The 20,697-nt window shown below is 38.8% G+C and overlaps 1 protein-coding gene and 1 pseudogene across 5 annotated transcripts; both read left to right on the top strand.

Annotated features, from left to right (window-relative positions):
* Positions 1 to 2,122: 2,122 nt before the first annotated feature.
* LOC120077892 (Inositol monophosphatase family protein) lies at positions 2,123 to 20,258 on the top strand. 5 transcript variants are annotated; one of them, XR_005481852.2, is made up of 5 exons: positions 2,123 to 2,720; positions 4,642 to 5,038; positions 6,255 to 6,710; positions 7,260 to 7,862; positions 8,187 to 8,751. XR_005481852.2 is itself a non-coding variant. In XM_039031988.2 (3 exons), exons 1-3 carry the CDS (start codon positions 2,307 to 2,309, stop codon positions 6,653 to 6,655), a joined length of 1,212 nt encoding a protein of 403 aa, XP_038887916.1. In that variant the 5' UTR covers positions 2,123 to 2,306; the 3' UTR covers positions 6,656 to 6,904. The 5 variants fall into 5 exon arrangements, 1 of the variants encoding a protein (XP_038887916.1); XR_005481853.2 differs by lacking the exons at positions 7,260 to 7,862; positions 8,187 to 8,751 and adding an exon at positions 19,981 to 20,258; XR_005481854.2 differs by lacking the exon at positions 7,260 to 7,862.
* On the top strand, positions 13,917 to 14,029 carry LOC120078894 (small nucleolar RNA R71; annotated as a pseudogene).
* Positions 20,259 to 20,697: the final 439 nt, after the last annotated feature.

Below are 20,697 nucleotides of genomic sequence, written 5' to 3'. Positions count from 1 at the left end.
CAAATACAAAGTGGGTCGTATCCATAGTGTTACCAGGATAAGGTACCCAATCTTACCTCTATACTATAAACCCGGCTGTATCATGTACATTGATCTCTATATGTCTCTATATACAGTTCAAGACTCATAAGACAACCTAGGATGTTAGTTTATTGGATTTTAGGGTTAATAAGACAAAATTAAATAAAATATCAATAACATTGTATGAACAAACTCTTTATAAACATTGTATGAACAAACTCTTTATGTGATACCCTAAATCTCATAGGGTTCTATAGTTTGTAAACATTGTATGAATAAACTTTTTATATGATTAATAAAATTTATGATATTTTATTCACTTTGTCTACAAAATAAGTGATATTTTAGTTGCATTTATATGGTGCAGTCTGAGGGATTCATAACCTAAGGTCAAGAGCAAAAGGTTTGTAAGCTTAATCAGTCCATTTATGGACTGAAACAAGCATCTCGATATTAGAACATAAGGTTTGATACTGCGATCAAATCTTATTACTTTGATTAAAATGTTGATGAGCCTTGTGTATACAAGAAGATCATCAACAATTCAGTAGTTTTTCTAGTGTTGTATGTAGATGATATCCTACTCATTGGGAATGATGTAGGTTTACTGACTACAGTTAAGAACTGGCTAGCGACCCAATTCCAAATGAAAGATTTGGGAGAAGCTCGGTTTGTTCTGGGTATTCAGATCTTTCGAGATCGAAAGAAAAAAATGCTAGCACTGTCTCAGGCATCGTATATTGACAAGATGCTTTTCAAATATTCAATGTAGAATTCTAAGAGGGCTTATTACCTTCCAGGCATGGAGTTACATTGTCTAAGGAACAGTGTTCTAAGACACCTCAAGAGGTTGAGGAGATGAGACGGATCCCATATGCATCTATCGTCGGCAGTTTGATGTATGCGATGTTATGTACTAGACTTGAAATTTGCTACGCAGTGGGGATAGTCAGTAGATATCAATCTAATTCAAGATTAGATCACTGGACAACCGTTAAGAATATCCTCAAGTATTTACGAAGAACGAGGGACTATATGCTCACGTATGGTTCTAAGGATTTGATTCTTACAGAATACACAAACTCTGATGCTCAAACTGATAGGAATTCTAAGAAATCCACATCCGGATTAGTATTCACTCTTAATGGAGGGGCAGTAGTATGGCAAAGCACCAAGCAGGGGAGCATCGCGGACTCCACCATGGAGGCTGAGTATATAGCGGCTTGTGAAGCTGCTAAAGAAGCTGTTTGGCTCAGAAAATTCTTGACTGGTCTGGAAATTGTTCCAGACATGTCAAAGCCCATCATATAATATGCATATCTAAAATCAAAGGAGGATGTATTAAAGGAGATAGAACAAAATATATTTCACCAAAGCTTTTTTACACTCATGATCTTGAAGAAAATGATGACATTATTGTACAACAAATTTGTTAAAAGGATGATCTAGCAGACTTATTTACAAAATCATTACCAACAGCAACCTTTGAGAAATTGGTACCCAATATTAGAATGTGACGACTTAGAGATTTGTCATCGGCAGTTTGATTTATGCAATGTTATTCTTTTTAAGAGTATTAGATTATATGAAATATTTACTTTTTTTTCCTTCACTAAGATTTTTTTCCCGATGAGTTTTTTCCTAGTAAGGTTTTAACGAGACATATTTTATATATATAATGAGCATCTAAGGAGGAGTATTATAAATATTATGATAATATATGCATATTAGATGCTTATGCTTAGTGTCAATTGACTATGTGTCATGTCCTCATTTTTCAAAGTGTTGTCCATGTGTATCAATATTACACGTTATTAGTGTCCATGTAATCTACCTTCTACTTGCTAAATTGCTTATAAATAGTAGCATTTGGTGGCCTTAGGAATACATACACACATTGAGTAAAATCCAAAAAGATTGGAGAAAGGGGAGAAATTTATTTATTTTTATTTTATTTACTTTTATTATTTATTTATTTCATATATTTAATTTATTATTATATTATATTATATTTATTTTAATATTATATTTTATTGGTATTCATATTCTCTTTATATTCTCAAGTTCACGACGCGTCTATGATATATAATTAGAATTTTGTCCTATATTTTGATAAATAATTTATAGTCATTACGGTCGGGATTATTACCCACCAATGCCACGGTCACCAAAGTTCATCTTACCCAACTTATTCTGAAGTGGCGAATCGCAGTTCCATCGCCCATTATGATCCCATCAGCTTCCGCCAAATCCCAGAAGCCAAAACCAATCCACACGATAATACAATGCAAACCACCGCCATTCCCCCTTTCAATCCCCCCGTTGCTTTTCCCTCAAATCTCCCTCGTTTCCCTCCAATAATCCGCCATTTCCCCTCTCCATCTAAGCTTCGCGTCCCCATAGCTATGGCTTCTTCGCCTTCTGGGCTCGCCGTCGGGTCTCGAACAGGGGCAGATTCGAGCGGGGCAGCCATTGATGGCCTCTGTACTTTGACTGATTTTGTGGGTAAGGGAGGGATTGGTTTGGGAGATGATTTAGTGCTGCTGTTGACTCATATTCAGTATGCTTGCAAGAAAATTGCCGCTCTCGTTGCTTCTCCCTTCAGTTCCGATCTTCAATATCTGGCGGGTTTGGCTGCCGGCGGAGGTGTGGTTGTTGGGTCGGAGAGGGATGCACCCAAGCCGCTCGACATTGTGTCTGTAAGCAAATTTCAATTGATTATGGATATTGATTGAATTGGCTATCTGTTTTACTCTGTCTTTAGTCGTTGAAGTTTGAATGCGTAGTTTTCTTAATCTTATTGTTATCGAGGTTGTCTTTTAGTTTTCTGCATCAACTTGTCTGGTTAATTAGTTCTATCAACTGAAGCACCATGGATCTTTCAGTTTCCACTATATAAGCTCAAGCCCAGCTTTAGCAGTCTTGTTGCCTCTTTCAATAGTTCTTGAATTTCGTAAGCATTGTACTAAATCTTATAAACTTTAAGGTTGACTTTGTTTCAGTGTCCAAATTGTCTGTGGTTAATATTCCCTAAATTGACTTTGTTTCAAAACTACTCATATTTTTTCAAATATTGAAATCATACCCTTGACTTTTCAAAACTATCCTTGGAGTAGAAATCTTGAACTTAAGTTGGAACATGTGATGTGAGGTGAAAAGATGTAATGGTGTGTGAAGTCCCAATTCGTTCCAGGCCACCACCACACCATTCTTGGTCCCAATTTCCATTCAACATTGTAGCCAATGTTTTTTAGTGAATTAAAAACATTTTACAAATCCTAAATTGGTATGACAAAGTATTGCTAAACATAATAGTCATATAAAGTGTAAAAAGAATTTACCTCTGCAATTTTACTTAATCAAAAACTCTAAAAGGATATCTTTATCATCACTATTGTTATCATTAATATGATAGAGTTATACCATAAATTTGTCTTCAATGTTTTTAAAGTCACAATAGTAAAAGTAGTCCTAGTTCAAATTGTCACAACTCAAACCTTAACTTTTTTTAAGAATTAGGCAAATCACTATTATTTTTCTAATCATTCAATGAGGCATAGAGATTTTAAGCCTCGGTGTGTTTTCACAAGGGTGTAAGTCTCTTTTATCAGAGGCGTAAACATCTTATGGTTCAACGAAGGCATAAGTCTCAAGGCTAAAAGCTAGAGCGTTGGTCATGGATAGTATTGCAACTTTTGAAAGAATAAGGATGTTTTTAAGACAAAGGGTAAACGGACAGTTCAAATGTATTTTTTTGTAATTTTCCTTACTTGTAGTATAGCAACTAAAAAACAATGAATGTAGCAGTTCCAACTAAACGAGAGCAATTTCAGATTTAACAGTCTCTTTCTATTATCTTTATTAGGTCACTGAAATATAAATTCCTTTCCCTTTTGGTGGTTCAAGTTTTAAAAGTTCTAAGGTTCAAATATAACTGTGTTACTTTGTTACTAAAGTTTACCCTTATTTTTAATTTAGTAATTTCCTTCTATTTTAGTTCCCGGAGTATTAGAATATTTGTAGGTCCTAAATAAATTTAGTGTTTACCATCAAAATCTTTAATAACAAAGTGCCTGACTCATTTTCTTGTTGTCTGGAATGTAGGATCGTGAATGCTACGAGATCTATTTTAATCTTCTTGACTTCTTTCCACTTTTCTGACTATAGATCACAATCTAACCTTATTTTTGAAACTTTTAAATAGGTAATGTTAAATATGTCTATCGTGTCATCTCAATGTCATCAACTACTTTATACAAGAGGTTATGGGGCAAAAAACTAGTTTCTATTCCATTTTTTTTCATTAATTCATAACCTACATTTAACGGTAAGGATGAAATTGGGGCTTCTTGAAGACTTGATTGACTAATGTAAACATATTAAAAATTAGATAAATTATAGGAATCAAAGCTATATTTTAACCCTGTTGAGACACTTGGATTTTGAAGGCCTAAATTGCAAAACATATAACTTGCTAAAATATTCCGGATATTATGATTCAGTTACTGTTCAGGTTTTCTAGTCTAGCAACCTAGGTGTTCAGTTTTCTTTGCAAATACGTCCTGAAGAAAAAAAAAAAAAAAACTAAATTCTGGAAACAATCTCTCTTCTTTTTTACAGAATGAAATCATCTTATCATCCCTTAGAAATTCCGGAAAAGTTGCTGTGATGGCTTCAGAAGAAGATGATGAACCAGTTTGGATTAGAGATGATGGCCCATTTGTGGTGGTAACAGATCCTCTTGATGGTTCTCGAAATATTGATGCATCGATACCTACGGGCACAATTTTTGGGGTTTATAAACGTCTTGTTGAACTCGATAATTTACCAAGAGAAGAGAAGGCCGTGCTTAATTCTCTACAGAGTGGGTCTAAACTTTTGGCAGCTGGATATGTTCTCTACTCATCAGCCACAATACTTTGTGCCAGCTTTGGTTCCGGGACACATGCATTTACACTGGACCATTCAACAGGAGACTTCATTCTGACTCATCCTCATATCAAAATCCCTCCTCGAGGTAACATGTCAGATTCCATGGTTCAAAATATAACACAATATTTTTTTTAACAAGAGGCAAAACTTTTCCTTAATGAAATGAAAAGAAACTAATGTTTAAGGGAAACAAAATCCGAAAGGGAGTGAAATACTAGTGACAAGAAAAGTTAAATAAATACAAAATTGAATAAAAGAACAAGGTTGAAAATGAATAAAAAGAAATAGCAAGACCCTATTGAGCATCAATAAAAACAACCCAATTTAAGATGATATCTGGAAGAGAGTATCCCTCAAAAGGTTTGGATAAAGAGCACCAAAGTGAGGCATTGCAGCGAGTTGAATAATAAATGTCCATCCAAGAGCGATATTTATCTGAACAAATTCGTTGGTTCCTTTCCATCCATAAGCTAGAGAGGAAAGCTTTTACTGCATTTACCCAAAGTAAATGAGCCTTTAGAGAGTAAAGAGAAACCATAAGTAACTGAAGAACATTGATGGCCAATATAATGCAGCAGTTTCGGGTTTCATCTTTTGGTGGAGAGGAACAATAGATTATTTAGAGATGTGGATAGGGGCCTTAGTGAAATTTGGTCCTTGGTGAGGTTCCATGTTTCTCTTTGGACTTCGGGCTTAAAGAATTTTTGGGTAATATCTTACTTAGTTAGATTCTCTAGGTAACATATTACTTAGTTGGAAACCCTTTAGCCTTTCTTAAGTGAGGTTTTTGTGGACTTAGCTTTTGTATGTCTTATTCTTTCATTTTTTTTCCTGAGAGCAGTTGTTTCTATCTTAAATGAAATAATAGGGAGAATTAGAATAATTTTTTGTAGTGGGATTTCCTTATATTGCAACCTTTTCCCATATGACTCGTTTTCTTATAGTCCAAAAAAAAAAAAAAGAAAAATGGCTCTAGCTATAGCCCTTCTTTGCTTCAACTTGCTTTCCTGTTAGAATTCACTGAATTGGTGATCCATTTTCAGCTACTTGTTGGGGAATGACGCTGTAGATCTATACACTACACGTACTTAAATGTTGTGAATATTTGGACATATTAGTCATTAGATAAGGAGTTTTTTAGTGTTAATAGAACGATTATGTTTAGTAGCTTGGAGCGCTTTTAGACGAGCAGATTTTGGGAGTATTCAAAACTTATATTTCTTTCCCACTATTGAATTATCAACGTTTCAACAGACAATATGGGGATCTTTTGGACCTTATTCCAACTACTTATTCTTCAGGGCAAATATATTCCGTAAATGATGCAAGATATTTCGATTGGCCAGAAGGATTGCGGCAATATATCGACACAATCAGACAGGGGAAAGGCAAAAATCCAAAGAAGTACTCTGCCCGTTACATATGTTCTCTGGTTGCTGATCTCCATCGAACTTTATTGTACGGGGGAGTGGCAATGAATCCAAGAGACCATCTTCGTTTAGTATATGAAGCAAACCCTCTTAGCCTCCTCGTCGAGCAAGCTGGAGGCCGAGGTTCAGATGGTAAAAACCGAATTCTCTCAATGCAGCCAGGTAAGCTGCATCAAAGGTTGCCTTTGTTCTTAGGGAGTTTGGAGGACATGGAGGAGCTTGAAAGCTATGGAGATGTACAGCAGAAAGTGAATCCTGGTTATGAAGTTTGAAGTTGTGATTGACAATGAAGTTTAAAATGTAAAAATCAATCTTCAAAACAAAAAGGTCAGTCTCTAGATTTTGAAATTTTCAGTGGCTTCGCATGCTTTATTGGGAGGTGTATATAAAATGTAGAATATTAACAGTAAATTCTGACAGCATGTGAATTATAGACATTTGCAATCTGAATAATGATCTTTTACTGGTAGGACAACATTTTGAGCTTCTATGAAGATCCAAACAATCCATATTTGAACTAATTCATAGACTTCTCTTTGTTTTTCGTTTATAACCCCCATATATATATGTATATAAATGGTTATAAGCATGTATTAAAGTTCCATCGACATATCAATATTTTTGTCCATGAGAGATGAATCAATGTTATCCATTAGATATTGTCGAAAAACAGCTTGTAATCCTAGGGATATTTTAGTAATTGTGTATACCCTAGAGCTTCCCACTAGTCTATTTATTTGGCCTATTTCTTATACTTTGTGTATTAGAATTAATAATAAAAATCAGTGTCTCGTGGTTTTTCTCCCTGTACTAGGGTTTCCACGTAACTGTGTTATTATTCTCTTCCCTACTCTTTTATTTTTAACATGGTATCAGAGCTAGGCGACGAAACCCTAGCCGTCATCGATGAGAACCAACCACAGACTTCTTCAACAAACCCCATGGGAACCGACGGAGCTCTGAGTGTTAACATGAAGACAGCCATTCAAGCGGCTGTGAAGGAGTATCTCCAAGCCGCCCTACCATAGCTGATCCCAGCCGCTGCTAGTAGAGGAGAGATTTAACCTTGTCGAGATGTTCCAGCTGCTGCATGAGGGAGGGTCGTCTGTGTCGTTCCAGATTGAAGCTGCCTTTGACAATCAGAGATGCTCGATCGCACCGTCCGCGTCGTCCCAAACCGAAGTAGCCTTCGTCGATTAGATACGCTCGATCAGGCCGAGCCGCGTCGGTGGGTTGCTGTCGAGCTCTTCGTCCGCGCCGGTCGCGCCGTTCATGCCGATCGTTCAAGTTCCTACCCAGTCGATGCCTTCCTGTGTGTCGAGTTGAGCAGCAGAGCAGCCTCCGTTTGTGAGTTATCCAACCGGCAGATTGAGTCCAGCTTTTACGGCTGCTTCTGCCTCTGTCCAGCTGTCCGTAGGAGCTTCTTTTCCAGTCGCGTCCAATCATGGTGGCTCGACCCAATACCCAGATGAAAACCCGGTAAATTCTTTCCCTATTTTACCCAGTACAAATATCCTGCCTGGGCTCTCCTCAGTTGACAGTACGACCAACCTGAGTACGGTTGGAATCAGTACTATTGCCCAGTGATAACTTGTAGAAATACAAGTTATTGTGGCTCAAAAGTTGGAAAAATTAGGGCATTTAATGATAAAATTTCATCATTTTTAAAAGAAACGCATTGAATTACTCGAACACTATCAAACTCATGCAAAAAAATGTTTATTGCTAAAATACTGCGGCACTAACGCATGATATTGTAGGATCTCAACAAAGTCTAATGCATGATTAAGAAAAGTACTGCAGGCAAATTCTAATGCATGGGGCATGCATCGGAGGGATTCAACGCAAGGAAGATTCATTGATTCAGGCTGTTTGTGTCAAATCACCACTTGCAAGCATGGGCATCTGTAGCGGGCGGCGTTTGAAAAGCATCTGAGTGTCAGGCGATCGACCAGGGTATAGAATTTAATGCTGCCTATCATTAAGTTGACAAAGACAGACGCTTATAAATAGAAGAAATCCCACCAGATGAAAGGGCTGGAGCTTTAGAATCTTAAATCTTTTAACTCATTACATAATTCTGAAACCGTAGAGCTGTGCTGTGGTGACGAGAAGAACAAGAGGGAAGAGAACCACCACCATCGTCGATCAAGGAGCGGAGGAAACTGAGCTTGAGAGAGGCATTTCTTCCAATTCTTCCACAAGTGGTTGTACACGAACCAGAATTGAGCCAAAGAGGACAAGAGATTGTACTCCGCAACTTGACTTCTTTTATTTCATCTTACTTATCGCTTTCATCTTCTCATTTGATTAAGTATTGGTTTTGTAAAGATAATCAGTTTCTTTATAAATTCACATATTTGATCTATCATACTTTGTCACTGATTATTTCTTGTTTATGTTGGATGTATTTATAACTTCATGCAAAATTCCATTTTGAACGCTTAAGCCAACTAAATCAATTGGTAAAAGCAGCTTTAGCTTAAATTATTCGAGAGAATAAGTAAGCCAGCATCAAGTTAGAAACGCTTAGTACATCTAGAGATCGACGCACTGGTGTTTTATTGCATCCTGTGTTTGGCGCATACATCCTAGAGCTAGGTATTGTATGATATTTGCATTGAGAAGTGCCGGATAGAGTCTAACGCATAAACGGAGATAAACAAGTCATCTCATTCGCATCATATTCTTGATCGTGTACATCTAACTTAGATTGACGCATATCACTTGCATTAAACTCCATTTTCACACGACTCATCATTCTCTACTCGACCCTTTTGTATCTTCTTGCACACATACACAACAACTTAGTGTAAATACCTCATTTCTACATACACTTAGGATATTTCTACAACAGTTACAACGCAAGGCCTTGTGTTAGTTTTAATTTGAATCCTTGAGTTCGACCCTGGACTTACCAGGAACTTGTGTTGGATTTATACTTGGATTTGAGTTGGGAAAACTTGAACGTCTATAGAGGAGTGTCATGCGTCCTGTTGCACATCACTAACGCATCAATGCGTCACTAACACATCATAAACGCATCGACGCATCATTCACATTTGCACTTATTTTTCCAATTATTTTATACAATACACTCCTAAGCTCGAATCACGAAATCAACGAACAAAATTTTGAAATCCTCGTTGCTAAAAGGGAAACAAAATTTCAAAAAGACTTTGAGAGTTTCGAAAGGAGTTTTGATTTAAAGCTTGCATGCGTTAGAAAGAAAACATATAGACTTTTTAGAAAAGTTCAGGCTTTGTTTATTTTCCTAACGTCTACTCTATACTTATAAATTTCATATTGCTAATATTATTGAGGTAAAACAATGCACAAGACTAATAAAAAAAGCATAGTATGCTAAGGACAAACGCAAAGATAAAAAATGATAGAAATTTCATTCATTTTCATTGGATAACTAATGGAATAAACAAACATAGCAAACAAATACAAAAGATTAATAGAAACAAAGAACAAAGTGACCAACACCCCCAAACTTATTGTGCTGGCACGTCATCCCTGCATTCTTCTGCAGGGTCTTCATCCATGAAGCGCAGAGGGTTCCTTAGGTGAGCAGGGAACGGTGGCAAGACAAACATTCCGACCAGGACCTGATTAATATACTGCGTTGTGTAGACAAACTGGTCTTGCATTCTTCTTGTTTGCTGCCGCAAGTAATCCCTTAGAACCCTATTTTGTTGTTGAAGAGTTTCAATGGACGCGGCCAGTGGTCTGAGTTGATCACTAATGAAAATTTTCAACTCGTCAATATCCATGCGTGGTTGTGGCGGTGTTGGCTCTTCAGTTATTTCAATTGGGTCTTCAATAATTCGTGCGTTACTTGACCCTAACCCGGTTGGCTCAAAAATAATTAGAGGCGGCACAAAAGTTAGAATTGGCGCTGGTAAGGGCGAAGGAGGGGGACTAGGGATTTCTTGATCTAAATTGGTAGTCTCGTGCTGCGTTGGATCAAGTATCCCTTCTTGTGGGGCCAAAGTGAGTTTGGGAGAGGGATGTTTAGGTTTGGTCGCACTTCTTCATCAGTAAACGTATGCTTCGCTTCGTAATATTCATTCTCCGAAGCTTCATCGCTACGTTCAATCACCCGGACGCGTCTTCTTTTAGGGGCGCGTTTGGAGGGTCGAGGTCTGGCTGCCACGTCCTTATGAGGCAGGGCAGGCTGGTGCGGCGAACCACGAAGCAGACGCCTGATCAACTTGATATCTATCAGACCATCGATTTCCTCATAATCATCCCCTAGAGGGATGCCCTCGTGTTCACACAGCGCACAGATCAGCCAAGGGAAATAGAGTTGTCCTCGTGGTTTGGCTTTAATGGCTTTGATCTGGTCCCTTATTATCCTCCCTACGTCTAGAGGAATGCGCTGCATGATGCAGTTAGTGGCTAGGACGCGTTCTCTTGATAATGTTTCAACATTATAATGTTTCATCTTGATAATGTTTCATCATGCTTTGATCTGGTCCCTTATTATCCTCCCTACATCTGGTTTTAGATTCTTGGACGCTAAGATCTTTACTCCACTTCTTGGTGTTTGCCATTTGCTTCTAGGTTTGGCCACTACTCTTAACGCATCTTCTACTTGGCTTGGAGTCGGATGTTCCAACATGTGATTTCCCTTTGCATCTGGGTTACTTGTAATATTGAACACTTCATTAATTTTTTCATTTGAGAAGCACACCAAAACACCATCAACGAACGCCGTACTTCTCTCCATATCAAACTCACTGCTATAAAATTGGCGGACAAGGTTGGGCCAAATCCTCGTATGCCCAACGAATAGTTGACCCCATCCCATTGCGTCCACAGTTTCGGTTATATATGGCGGAAATGGGTTGCATTCGGGGAAGAAGCTCTTCTCGGCAAGAATGTCACTAAACTGGCGCTTTCTCCCTTTGGTCTTTTTAGGTAACACATCAGTTACCTTGCGTTTGCCCGCCTCGTGTGCTTTGGCTTCCCGCGCTAGCTCCCTTAATTCATTTTCCAACTCTTTTTGGAGGGCTGACTTCCTTTGCCCCTGGCTTGCGGGCTTGTATTGCTCTAATTCCTTTTCTAACACTATAGACCTTGAGCAGCTCTCATGCGTTGCATCCTCAGGACCAGTTGCAAACTGCTCTTCTTCATCCTCCAAAATTAATTTCCTTTTTCTCATCACTCTTTTTTCTTTCGATGGCCCTTCATCCGCGTCAGATTGGCGAGGTTGCGACACGTTCGAGCCAACTTCCCCTTCTCTCTTTTCTTCTTCTTGCAACTCTACTTCAAGCATCATCGCATAACGTTCCACTTCATCGATTTCAAGTGATGCGTCGGTTGGGTCAGGACGCATCACTTGTTCCTCTTCTACTTGGCTCTGATTCAAACTTGCCAAAATCGCTCCGAAAACTTCTTGCTCTTCGCTCCGAGCCAATTCCGCAAGTTCCGTGATGTTTCGCTCTGATGTAGGACTATCAGAGCTAGGCCTGAGGGGAGTGATTGGTGGAGTGCCGGATGGAGTATGCGGCAACCCGGGAGATGAAATGATAATGGGTGAACGCGACGAAAGGGGTTGGCTAGCTCCTTCTGCTTTAATAGGGTAAATGGTGGCTAAAGGTTGGATGGATAATGGGTGAAGTGGACGCCCTGCGGGCAATGGTGCATTGTGGAGATGAGCAGGAATAGGGTCATGCGTCGCACCCACCGGCGTAATATTTGGAATGAATGGTGGTGGGGCGGGCTTTGTGTAGGGTTTCTCGGCAGTTGCGGAGGAAGAAAGGCGCTGCTGCCTTGGTTTGGTGGGAGTTTTGGGTTTAGGTTTTGCGGCGGTTTTGGTTTTTTAGTGGGTTTTAGAGGATTTCGGATTTGTGGTGGTTTCGATGGGTTTCGACCGAGATGGCCGCTAGGATGTGGTGGAATGCCCATCGGGCGAAGGCTTGGTCGGAAAGGGGGTTTTTGAGGTTCGGCGTGGGTTTGGAGGGGTCGACATTGAAGCAGAGAAAGCTGAGAAGGAACTTACCGGCGACATGCCTCCGTAGCTCATTGATTGGTTTTGGCTGTCGGATGCTGAAGACATTGTGGCTGAAGGCTGACCGACGTAACGGACTTGATCGAAGGGCGGTGAAGTTCGAGAGCTAGGGTTTTTTTTTTCGAAGTCGGGTTAGAGGAGGTGGAAGAAGAAGAGGCTGTCGAAGGGTTGCATTTTATAGCTCTAGGGAGAGAGGATGGTGACGTCAGGCGGCACCTGACATCATCATTTATTAAGAAGACGAAAGGACGCACCTAGGATTTCTAGGCAATCGAGTGTTTTGTGTTTTTGAGATGATTCCTTTCGGTTTGGGCCATGCATTGGCTTATATCCAACGCGTCAGTTTTATTCCCATCCTAAGCTTCTTCCGGTTGTACACAATTTTTTTATTTTTTAATTTAAAACAAATAAATCTCTTAATTAAGAAAGCAATAAAAATCATCAATCAACTTAAAATGTAATGCAAAAACAAGCAAACAATGAATAAAACACAAACGCAGTGATAAAATACATAATGCAAAAGAGATTAAGGTAGAAGAAGCGTCCCTAGAATATGTGTCAATGTGAAAGCAGAGATGCTTCGACGCAAGCCTCAGTTGGCATCGCGTAGTACAAGGGATGACTTCTCTCATTCTACACCATTTTCAAAGTAAGGCTTCACTCCTTACCCATTTACTTTGAACGTATTTGTGCCATCCTCCCGTGTTAACTCTACTGCTTCGTTGGTATTCCCTGGGGTTTCCGTGTTGCTGGGCAAAACTCCAGGCTGCTGATTCTTCAACTCACTCGCAATCTGCCCCACTTGTATCTCCAGAGTTCTGATGGAAGACACCTGACTTTTTAGCAATGCGTCGTTCTGGGCGATAGACTCCAAAAGAGGTTTTCAAGCAGAGATGTTGAACTCGACGCATGACCTCTTCTATTAAAGCGTTGTTGGTGAAGCTGCTGCGTTGGCTGGAATCCAGGCGGCGGTCCTTACCTCTGCTGTTGGTTTACCCCTGAGTGGGGTTGCTCCCGTTGGTTACCTGCCCAAGAAAAATTTGGATGGTTCCTCCATCTGGGATTATATGTGTTTGAGGATGGGTTATTTTTAATAAAGCATACCGATTGCGGATTTTGTGAGCAATCAGAGTAGGAATGGGGATCTCCACAGCCCACACAGCTAACCATGGGCTATACGAATGTTTCTACCTGATTTACCTTTTCTAGGTTTGATGCGTTCCCCAGTGACATTTTGCAAAAGGTTTGTCATAGTAGCCACTTGTGCAGAGAGCATGGCTATTGCGTTAAAGTCAATAGAATTTACATTTTGAGATCGCCTCTTCCTTTCTGCTCTTGCGTCGTAAGTGTCATCCACCCATTCCATATTATGCTTGGCTATGTGGTCCAGTATTTCCTTAGCTTCAGTATAAGATTTGTCCATGATACTGCCAGCTGCAGCTGCGTCGGTTGCCATTTGAGACGCTCTGTTTAATCTGCCATAGAAAGTCTCCATCTGGATGGTTAACGGTAATCCATGATTAGGGCAATTCTTGACTAATCCTTTAAAGCGCTCCCATGCGGCACTAAGGTTTCAGCTTCTTCCTGCTCGAAGTTCATGATCTCTCTCCATCTCCTTGCGTTTGTGATGGGTAGGAAGTATTTCTACATGAATTTCTCCACATACTTTTCCCAGGTCGTGATCTCTCTAGGCTCCAAAGAACTTACCCATTGCTCTGCGTCGTCATGCAGAGAATATGGGAATAAAGATAGCTTGATAGCTTCTGGAGTGATTCCAGGAATCACAAATGAGTTGCACGTCTTCAGAAAACGTTTCATGTGGGCGTGAGGGTTTTCTCCCTGAGCACCCCCAAATTGTCCAGCTGTTTGGAGCATTTGTAACATCACATATTTCATCTCAAATCTTGTCCCATCTGGCGTTGGATCTATGATCCCTGGTTAGAAATCATACAACCCAGGAGACGCATACTTCCGCATGGGACGCGTACTACTATTTGCCATTATGATAGAATTTTGCGCAGTGTGGGCTAGCTGTTGAGCTAAGTTTTGATTCACTTGTTCGTCCACTATTTGTTGTTGCCTAGTTTGTTATCTGAGCAGTTGTTGCCTTAACCTACAGCGACGATTAGATTGATTTCTTCGTCGGAAGGTCCTTTCAACTTCGGGGTCGTATACAAGTTTAGGGGTGCTTTCCCTACTCATAAACGTTTACAAGCTTCTGCTTAGCTTGTAATACTCCCTCAGCTGAAATTTTCCTACAAAAGATACATGCAAAATTTCTTATTAGTTTTGTTGCTGAATCTCCGGCAACGGCGCTAAAAACTTGTTCGTTGATTTCGTGATTCGAGTTTAGGAGTGTATTGTATAAAATAATTGGAAAATAAGTGCAAATGTGAATGATGCGTTAGTAATGCATTGATGCGTTAGTGATGTGCAGCAGGACGCATGACACTCCTCTATAAACGTTCAAGTTTTCCTGACTCAAATCCAAGTATGAATCCAACTCAGGTTCCTGGTAAGTCTAGGGTCGAACTCAGGGATTCAGATTAAAGCTAACGCATGCCTTGCATTGTAAGTGTATGTAGAAATGAGTTATTTACTCTAAGCTGCTGTGTGTGTGTGCAAGAAGATACAAAAGGGTCGAGTAGAGAATGATGGGTCATGTGAAAATGGAGTTTAATGCAAGTGATATGCATCAATCTAAGTTAGATGTACACGATCAAGGATATGATGCGAATGAGATGACTTGTTTATCTCATTTATGCGTTAGACTCTATTCGACACTTCTCAATGCGAATATCATATAATACCTATCAAACACACACTAGAAGAAATTCAGGCTTTAATGTTGGTTTAAAACCGACATTAAAGATAGTGTTATTAAAGCCCTTTAATGTCGGTTGCCTTTAATGTCGGTTTTAAGCCGACATTAAAGGGCTTCAATAACACCAATAACACAGCCTTCAATGTCGGTTGCAACCGACATTAAAGACCTTTAGTGATTAAAGCTTGTCAGTTGCAACCAACATTAAAGGTCTTTAATGTCGATTGCAACCGACATCAAAGGTTCGGTTGCAACCGACATTAAAGCCTATTTTTTTTGAATTCTTAACCTACATTAAAGCCCGAATCTATCCGTTTTTTAAAGTTCCCTTGCCAAATCCATTTTTTCGGTAAAAAAGTATAACATGACACATCATCATCGAACACTATGGCTATGACATTATTCATGTATGGATTGTAAATCTATTACATTTAATCCACAAATTCTTCTATAGAATTATAATTTAAAAGGTGTACAATATTCAAGCCTTGAAAACAAAAATTACAAGTATTACAAAGATTATGATTTTACAAGGGCAACAGAATCTTACGTGTAAGGGCAACACAATTTTATTTGTCTATAAATTTGGGAGGGTTTGAGAGATTAAGAGATGTAATATACGTTGTTGAGATGGACTTCATTATCAGGATTCTTCTTCTTCAACTCATCCAGCAACTACAGAAGAATTGGAAAGATTTAGAATTTAACTTCAACTTAACAAGTAATGTGCCTGAGATTAAGAATTTAACTTCAGGTAGACTCTGATCAAAGGAGAAAAATTAATATTATAACCATAACCACATTTATAAAATCATATGAAAGGCCAAATGTTAATGAAACTTCAATCTGTCACGCACATTGAAACGCGTTATAATTTGATCAGAATACAGAAAACAGAAGTGCCAACTCATATGTAACAGTAACACAATCAAGATAACCAGCTTCTGTCAGATTGCAAAAGTAATCTCCATTCAACAGAATGAATGCATAATCTGATTATATGAAATAGGTTTAGCCAAGTAAATATGCCTTATCCGGTGTCATGCCAAGCTCTCTCTTGAACACTTTACACACTTGATTGTACGGGGATACTAGGCATAAAACTAACCTACAAGAACATAAGGACTAGTTTTCAGTATGAAATCCAAAGCAATAGAAGTTTCTAGATCAATATTAAACTGCATACCTTGAAACAGGAGGACAATAATGGTGTCGAAGACTATCAATTTCCCAAAGTGAACTTCCTGTACCAATAATTCTTGTTAACAAGGATCAATCACCAAATATTAAACCACCACACAATAAACATAAAGCGGCCACCAGTAGGATTAACTCAAAAAAGCATGATTCAAATTGAGCACATGGACTATTGTGGAACAAACAACCACGACACGTAGCTAATTGTATTTTCAGCCATGAAATTTGACAAGACTTATGAATTAAAACATCTTGTGTAAACCATTGGAAAGTAAGTCAAGAAAGCAATTTTGACAAGGATGGTGATATTAACAGTTCACCACAAGAATACTAATTAATCCACATGTCCTTGTCCCCTTCCCTCCAACAGAGAGAAAATCCAATTAGAAGGCACGAAATAAATTATCAAATGCATGATGATAAGAATATAATCCAAGAAACTAAAGGGAACCAACCACCAATTTACAAAGTCAAAAGGAAAAAAGAAAGAAAAGAAAAAGACAACACTTGCTCAAGGCGCTAGATTTAATAGGATCAGTTTCCTCTAGGGTTGGCAACGGGGCTGGGGCAGGGCAAGCAAGAGGGGACTTTATGTGCAAGAGCGAGAGTGGAGGTATGAGCAAGAGCGAGAGCGAGAGTAGCGAGAATGGAAGGACGAGCGAGAGTGAGAGCGGATGGACTTTATGAGCGAGAGGGGAGGGATTTGGCCTTTATGAGCGAGAGAGAGAGGGATTTGGGCAGAGATATTTATCTAAATATATAAATAATATTTATGAAAACAAGAGAAGTTGATGCACAAGTTATAGAATCTATCTATAACAATTAGATTAAAAAACAGTGCTACCTTCAATCATAACCAATATATTATGATTTCTTTCTTCCGAGGGAGCATTAGCTCGACATCAGATTTCATTCTCTGAAGTAGAAATGGTCTCAGTATTCCATGCAGTTTTGCTACAATCTACAGGATTGGAATATCTGAATATGGCACACTTATGTAACAAATGGTGCTGGAAAAAAATGTCAAAGGAATTACCAACCTAGACCTTTCTGTTCTCTTGTGTTTATTCTTTTTCTTCAGCTTGACACTTTCCAGAGAGACATGAACTCGAATCAAACATCAATAAATTCTTTCTCCAAATCTCTAATGCTCTAGTATTCTTCTCTCCCCTAAGAAGTACAGATGAATGACGAAACAAAAAATGTATCGCATTACCAAAACTCTTAGAACTTTGTGGTTTTTTTAGCTGGTTTATATTCAGAAACACTAAAATGTAGCCAAATAGCATTACCTCAGAAACAGATTCAAATCCTTCATTATTACCTCAGAAACAGATTCAAATCCTTCATATTACCTCAGAAACAGATTCAAATCCTTAATATTACCTCAGAAATAGATTCAAATCCTTCATTACGGCTAGTGACAATCTGCAAGGAAAAAGCTCAAACCTAGATTAAAATTGATGCGAAAAAGATTTAGAAAAGGGGGAATGAAATTGCAGATTGAATTACCTCAGAAACAGATTCAAATCCTTCATATCTCTAGCGATCTCTCTGTTCTTTCTTCAATTTATTTTTTCAATCATTGTTGGAATCTTCTCAAAGCATCGACTATGACTCGCGCTACTTGTTTATCAATGGCATCGGGAGTACGAAAAGATGAAAAATTGATTTCAAATCGGTACTACATGGACCGGCATTGCCGACCTATCTACGGGTTTTGCCATTTCTCGTTGGTTCCACATATCTCTTACTTCTCTACCTCAGAAACAGATTCATCGAGTAGGTGTTTGAGGGAGTGATGATCCAAGAGATTGGCTTTTTTGGCATTTTTGGTCACCATTTTTTATAGATTTTGGTTTCAGTTCTCTTCGCCGTCTATGAAGGTTTGTTTGAAATCTGAGAGAAAAAGGAGAGAAACAAAATGTAACCTAATATCATTTTCGTAAGAAAAAAATGGGGGGGGGGGGGGGGGGGACTGGGGAAGAGGTGGCTGATGGGGAAAATAGGGTTTAGAAAAGGGATAGATAGGGATAGAAGCAGGAAATGAAAAAAAAAAAGGGGGGGGGGGAATGGATTTCATTTTTTTTTTAAGGAAAAAAAAAAGAAAATCGAATCTTTAATGTCGGTTTTAAACCGACATTAAAGATCCGCTTTTTTAAAAAAAAACAAAATTGACATTATACATCCGGTTTCACTTTTTCCAACCGACATAAAAGCCCAAAATTCTTGTAGTGACATGATGCAATAAAACACCAGTGCGTCTATCTCTAGATGTACTAAGGTTTCTAACTTGATACTGGCTTACTTATTCTCTCGAATAATTTAAGCTAAAGTTGCTTTTACCAATTGATTTAGTTGGCTTAAGCGTTCGAAATGAAATTTTGCATGAAGTTATAGATGCATCCAATATAAACAAGAAATAAACAGTGGCAAAGTATGATAGATCAAATATGTGAATTTATAAAGAAACTAATTGTCTTTACAAAACCAATACTTAATCAAATGAGAAGATGAAAGCGATAAGTAAGATGAAATGAACGGAGTCAAGCCGTAGAGTACAATCTCTTGTCTTCTTTGGCTCAATTCTGGTTCGTATACAACCATTTATGGAAGAATTGGAAGAAATGTCTCTCTCGAGCTCAGTTTCCTCCGCTCCTTGATCAGCGATGGTGGTGGTTCTCTTCCCTCTTGTTCTTCTCGCCACCACAGCATAGCTCTACGGTTTCATAATTATGTAATGAGCTAAAAGATCTAAGATTCTAAAACTCCAGCCCTTTCATCTGGTGGGATTTTTTTTATTTATAGGCGTCGGTCTTCGTCAACTTGATGATGGGCAGCATTAAATTCCATACCCTGGTCGGCCGCCTGACACTCAGATGCTTTTTAGATGCTGCCTGCTGCAAATGCCCATGCTTGCAAGTGGTGATTTGACACAAATAGCCTGAATCAATGAATCTTCCTTGCGTTGAATTCCTTCGATGCATGCCCCATGTGTTAGACTTTGCCTGTGACACTTTTCTTAATCATGCGTTAGACTTTGTTGAGATCTTGCAATATCATGCGTTAGTGCCGCAATATTTTAGCAATAAACATTCTTTTACATGAGTTTGATAGTGTTCGAGTAACCATGTGTTTCTTCTAAAAATGATGAGATTTTATCATTAAAGACCCTAATTGTTCCAACTTTTGAACCACAATAACTTGTATTTCTACAAGTTATCACCCAGTCAGGCAATATACAGTCTTTTGGTCTTATTAGTGTGAATGGTAAAAAACCTTGGATTGTTGACTCTAGGGCGACGGATCATCTTAATGGTACCTCTGATCAGTTTCTCTCATATTATCCAAGTGCTGGTAACGAACGAATTAGGATTGTAGATGGGTCATTCGCACCTGTTGCAGGAAAAGGGGATTTTTCTCCATTTTAGGGTTTGGTTTTGCGGGACGTTTTGCATGTTCCTAAAATTTCATATAATTTGTTATCCATCAGTAGGATTACAAGAGATCTGAATTGTCAGACAGTATTGTCACCTGACTCTTTTTTATTTCAGGATCTATGTTCGGAGACGACGATTGGCACTACCTGGCACGATGGGGGACTTTACTTCCTAACTGATGATGCTTCCTCTAGGAATGATTATAGGACTAGCCTTGTCTCCTTAAATTTTTCTAATTCTGAGAATGATTTTCTATTATGGCATTACTGCTTAGGGCATTTGAACTTTCAGTACATGAAATACTTATTTCCGCATTTATTTCGCAATATTAATGTGTCTTCTTTAAAGTGTGAAGTGTGTATTCGTGCCAAACAGAGTCGTGTCTCCTTCCACTCCAACCCTATAAACTATCCAAACCCTTCACCTTAGTCCATAGTGATGTTTGGGTCCCTCACCAACCACAACCTCCAAAGGGAAACGCTGGTTATTCACTTTTATAGACAACCACACTCGACTTACTTGTGTTTTTCTTCTCGCTGATAAGTCCGAGGTGTTATCTGTATTCCAGAAATTTTATGTCATTATGGAAACCCAGTTTAATACCAGGATTGGTATTTTGAGAAGTGACAATGGGTGGGAATTCTTTAACACTTTCTTCTAGGAGTTTCTTGCATCCAAAGGGATTATCCACCAGAGTTCGTGTGCCTACACTCCCCAGCAAAATGGTGTAGCTGAAAGGAAAAATCGTCATTTAGTGGAAGTTTCCAGGTCCTTAATGCTATCCACATCACTCCTGTCTTACCTATGGGGTGATGCCATCCTTACTGCTGC

Source organism: Benincasa hispida, chromosome 5 (assembly GCF_027475165.1).
Source record: "Benincasa hispida cultivar pf3 chromosome 5, pf3_genome.v1.1, whole genome shotgun sequence".
Taxonomy (NCBI): Eukaryota; Viridiplantae; Streptophyta; class Magnoliopsida; order Cucurbitales; family Cucurbitaceae; genus Benincasa; species Benincasa hispida.
Note: the sequence above shows the minus strand (reverse complement) of the source record. Positions and strands in the feature narration are given on the sequence as shown.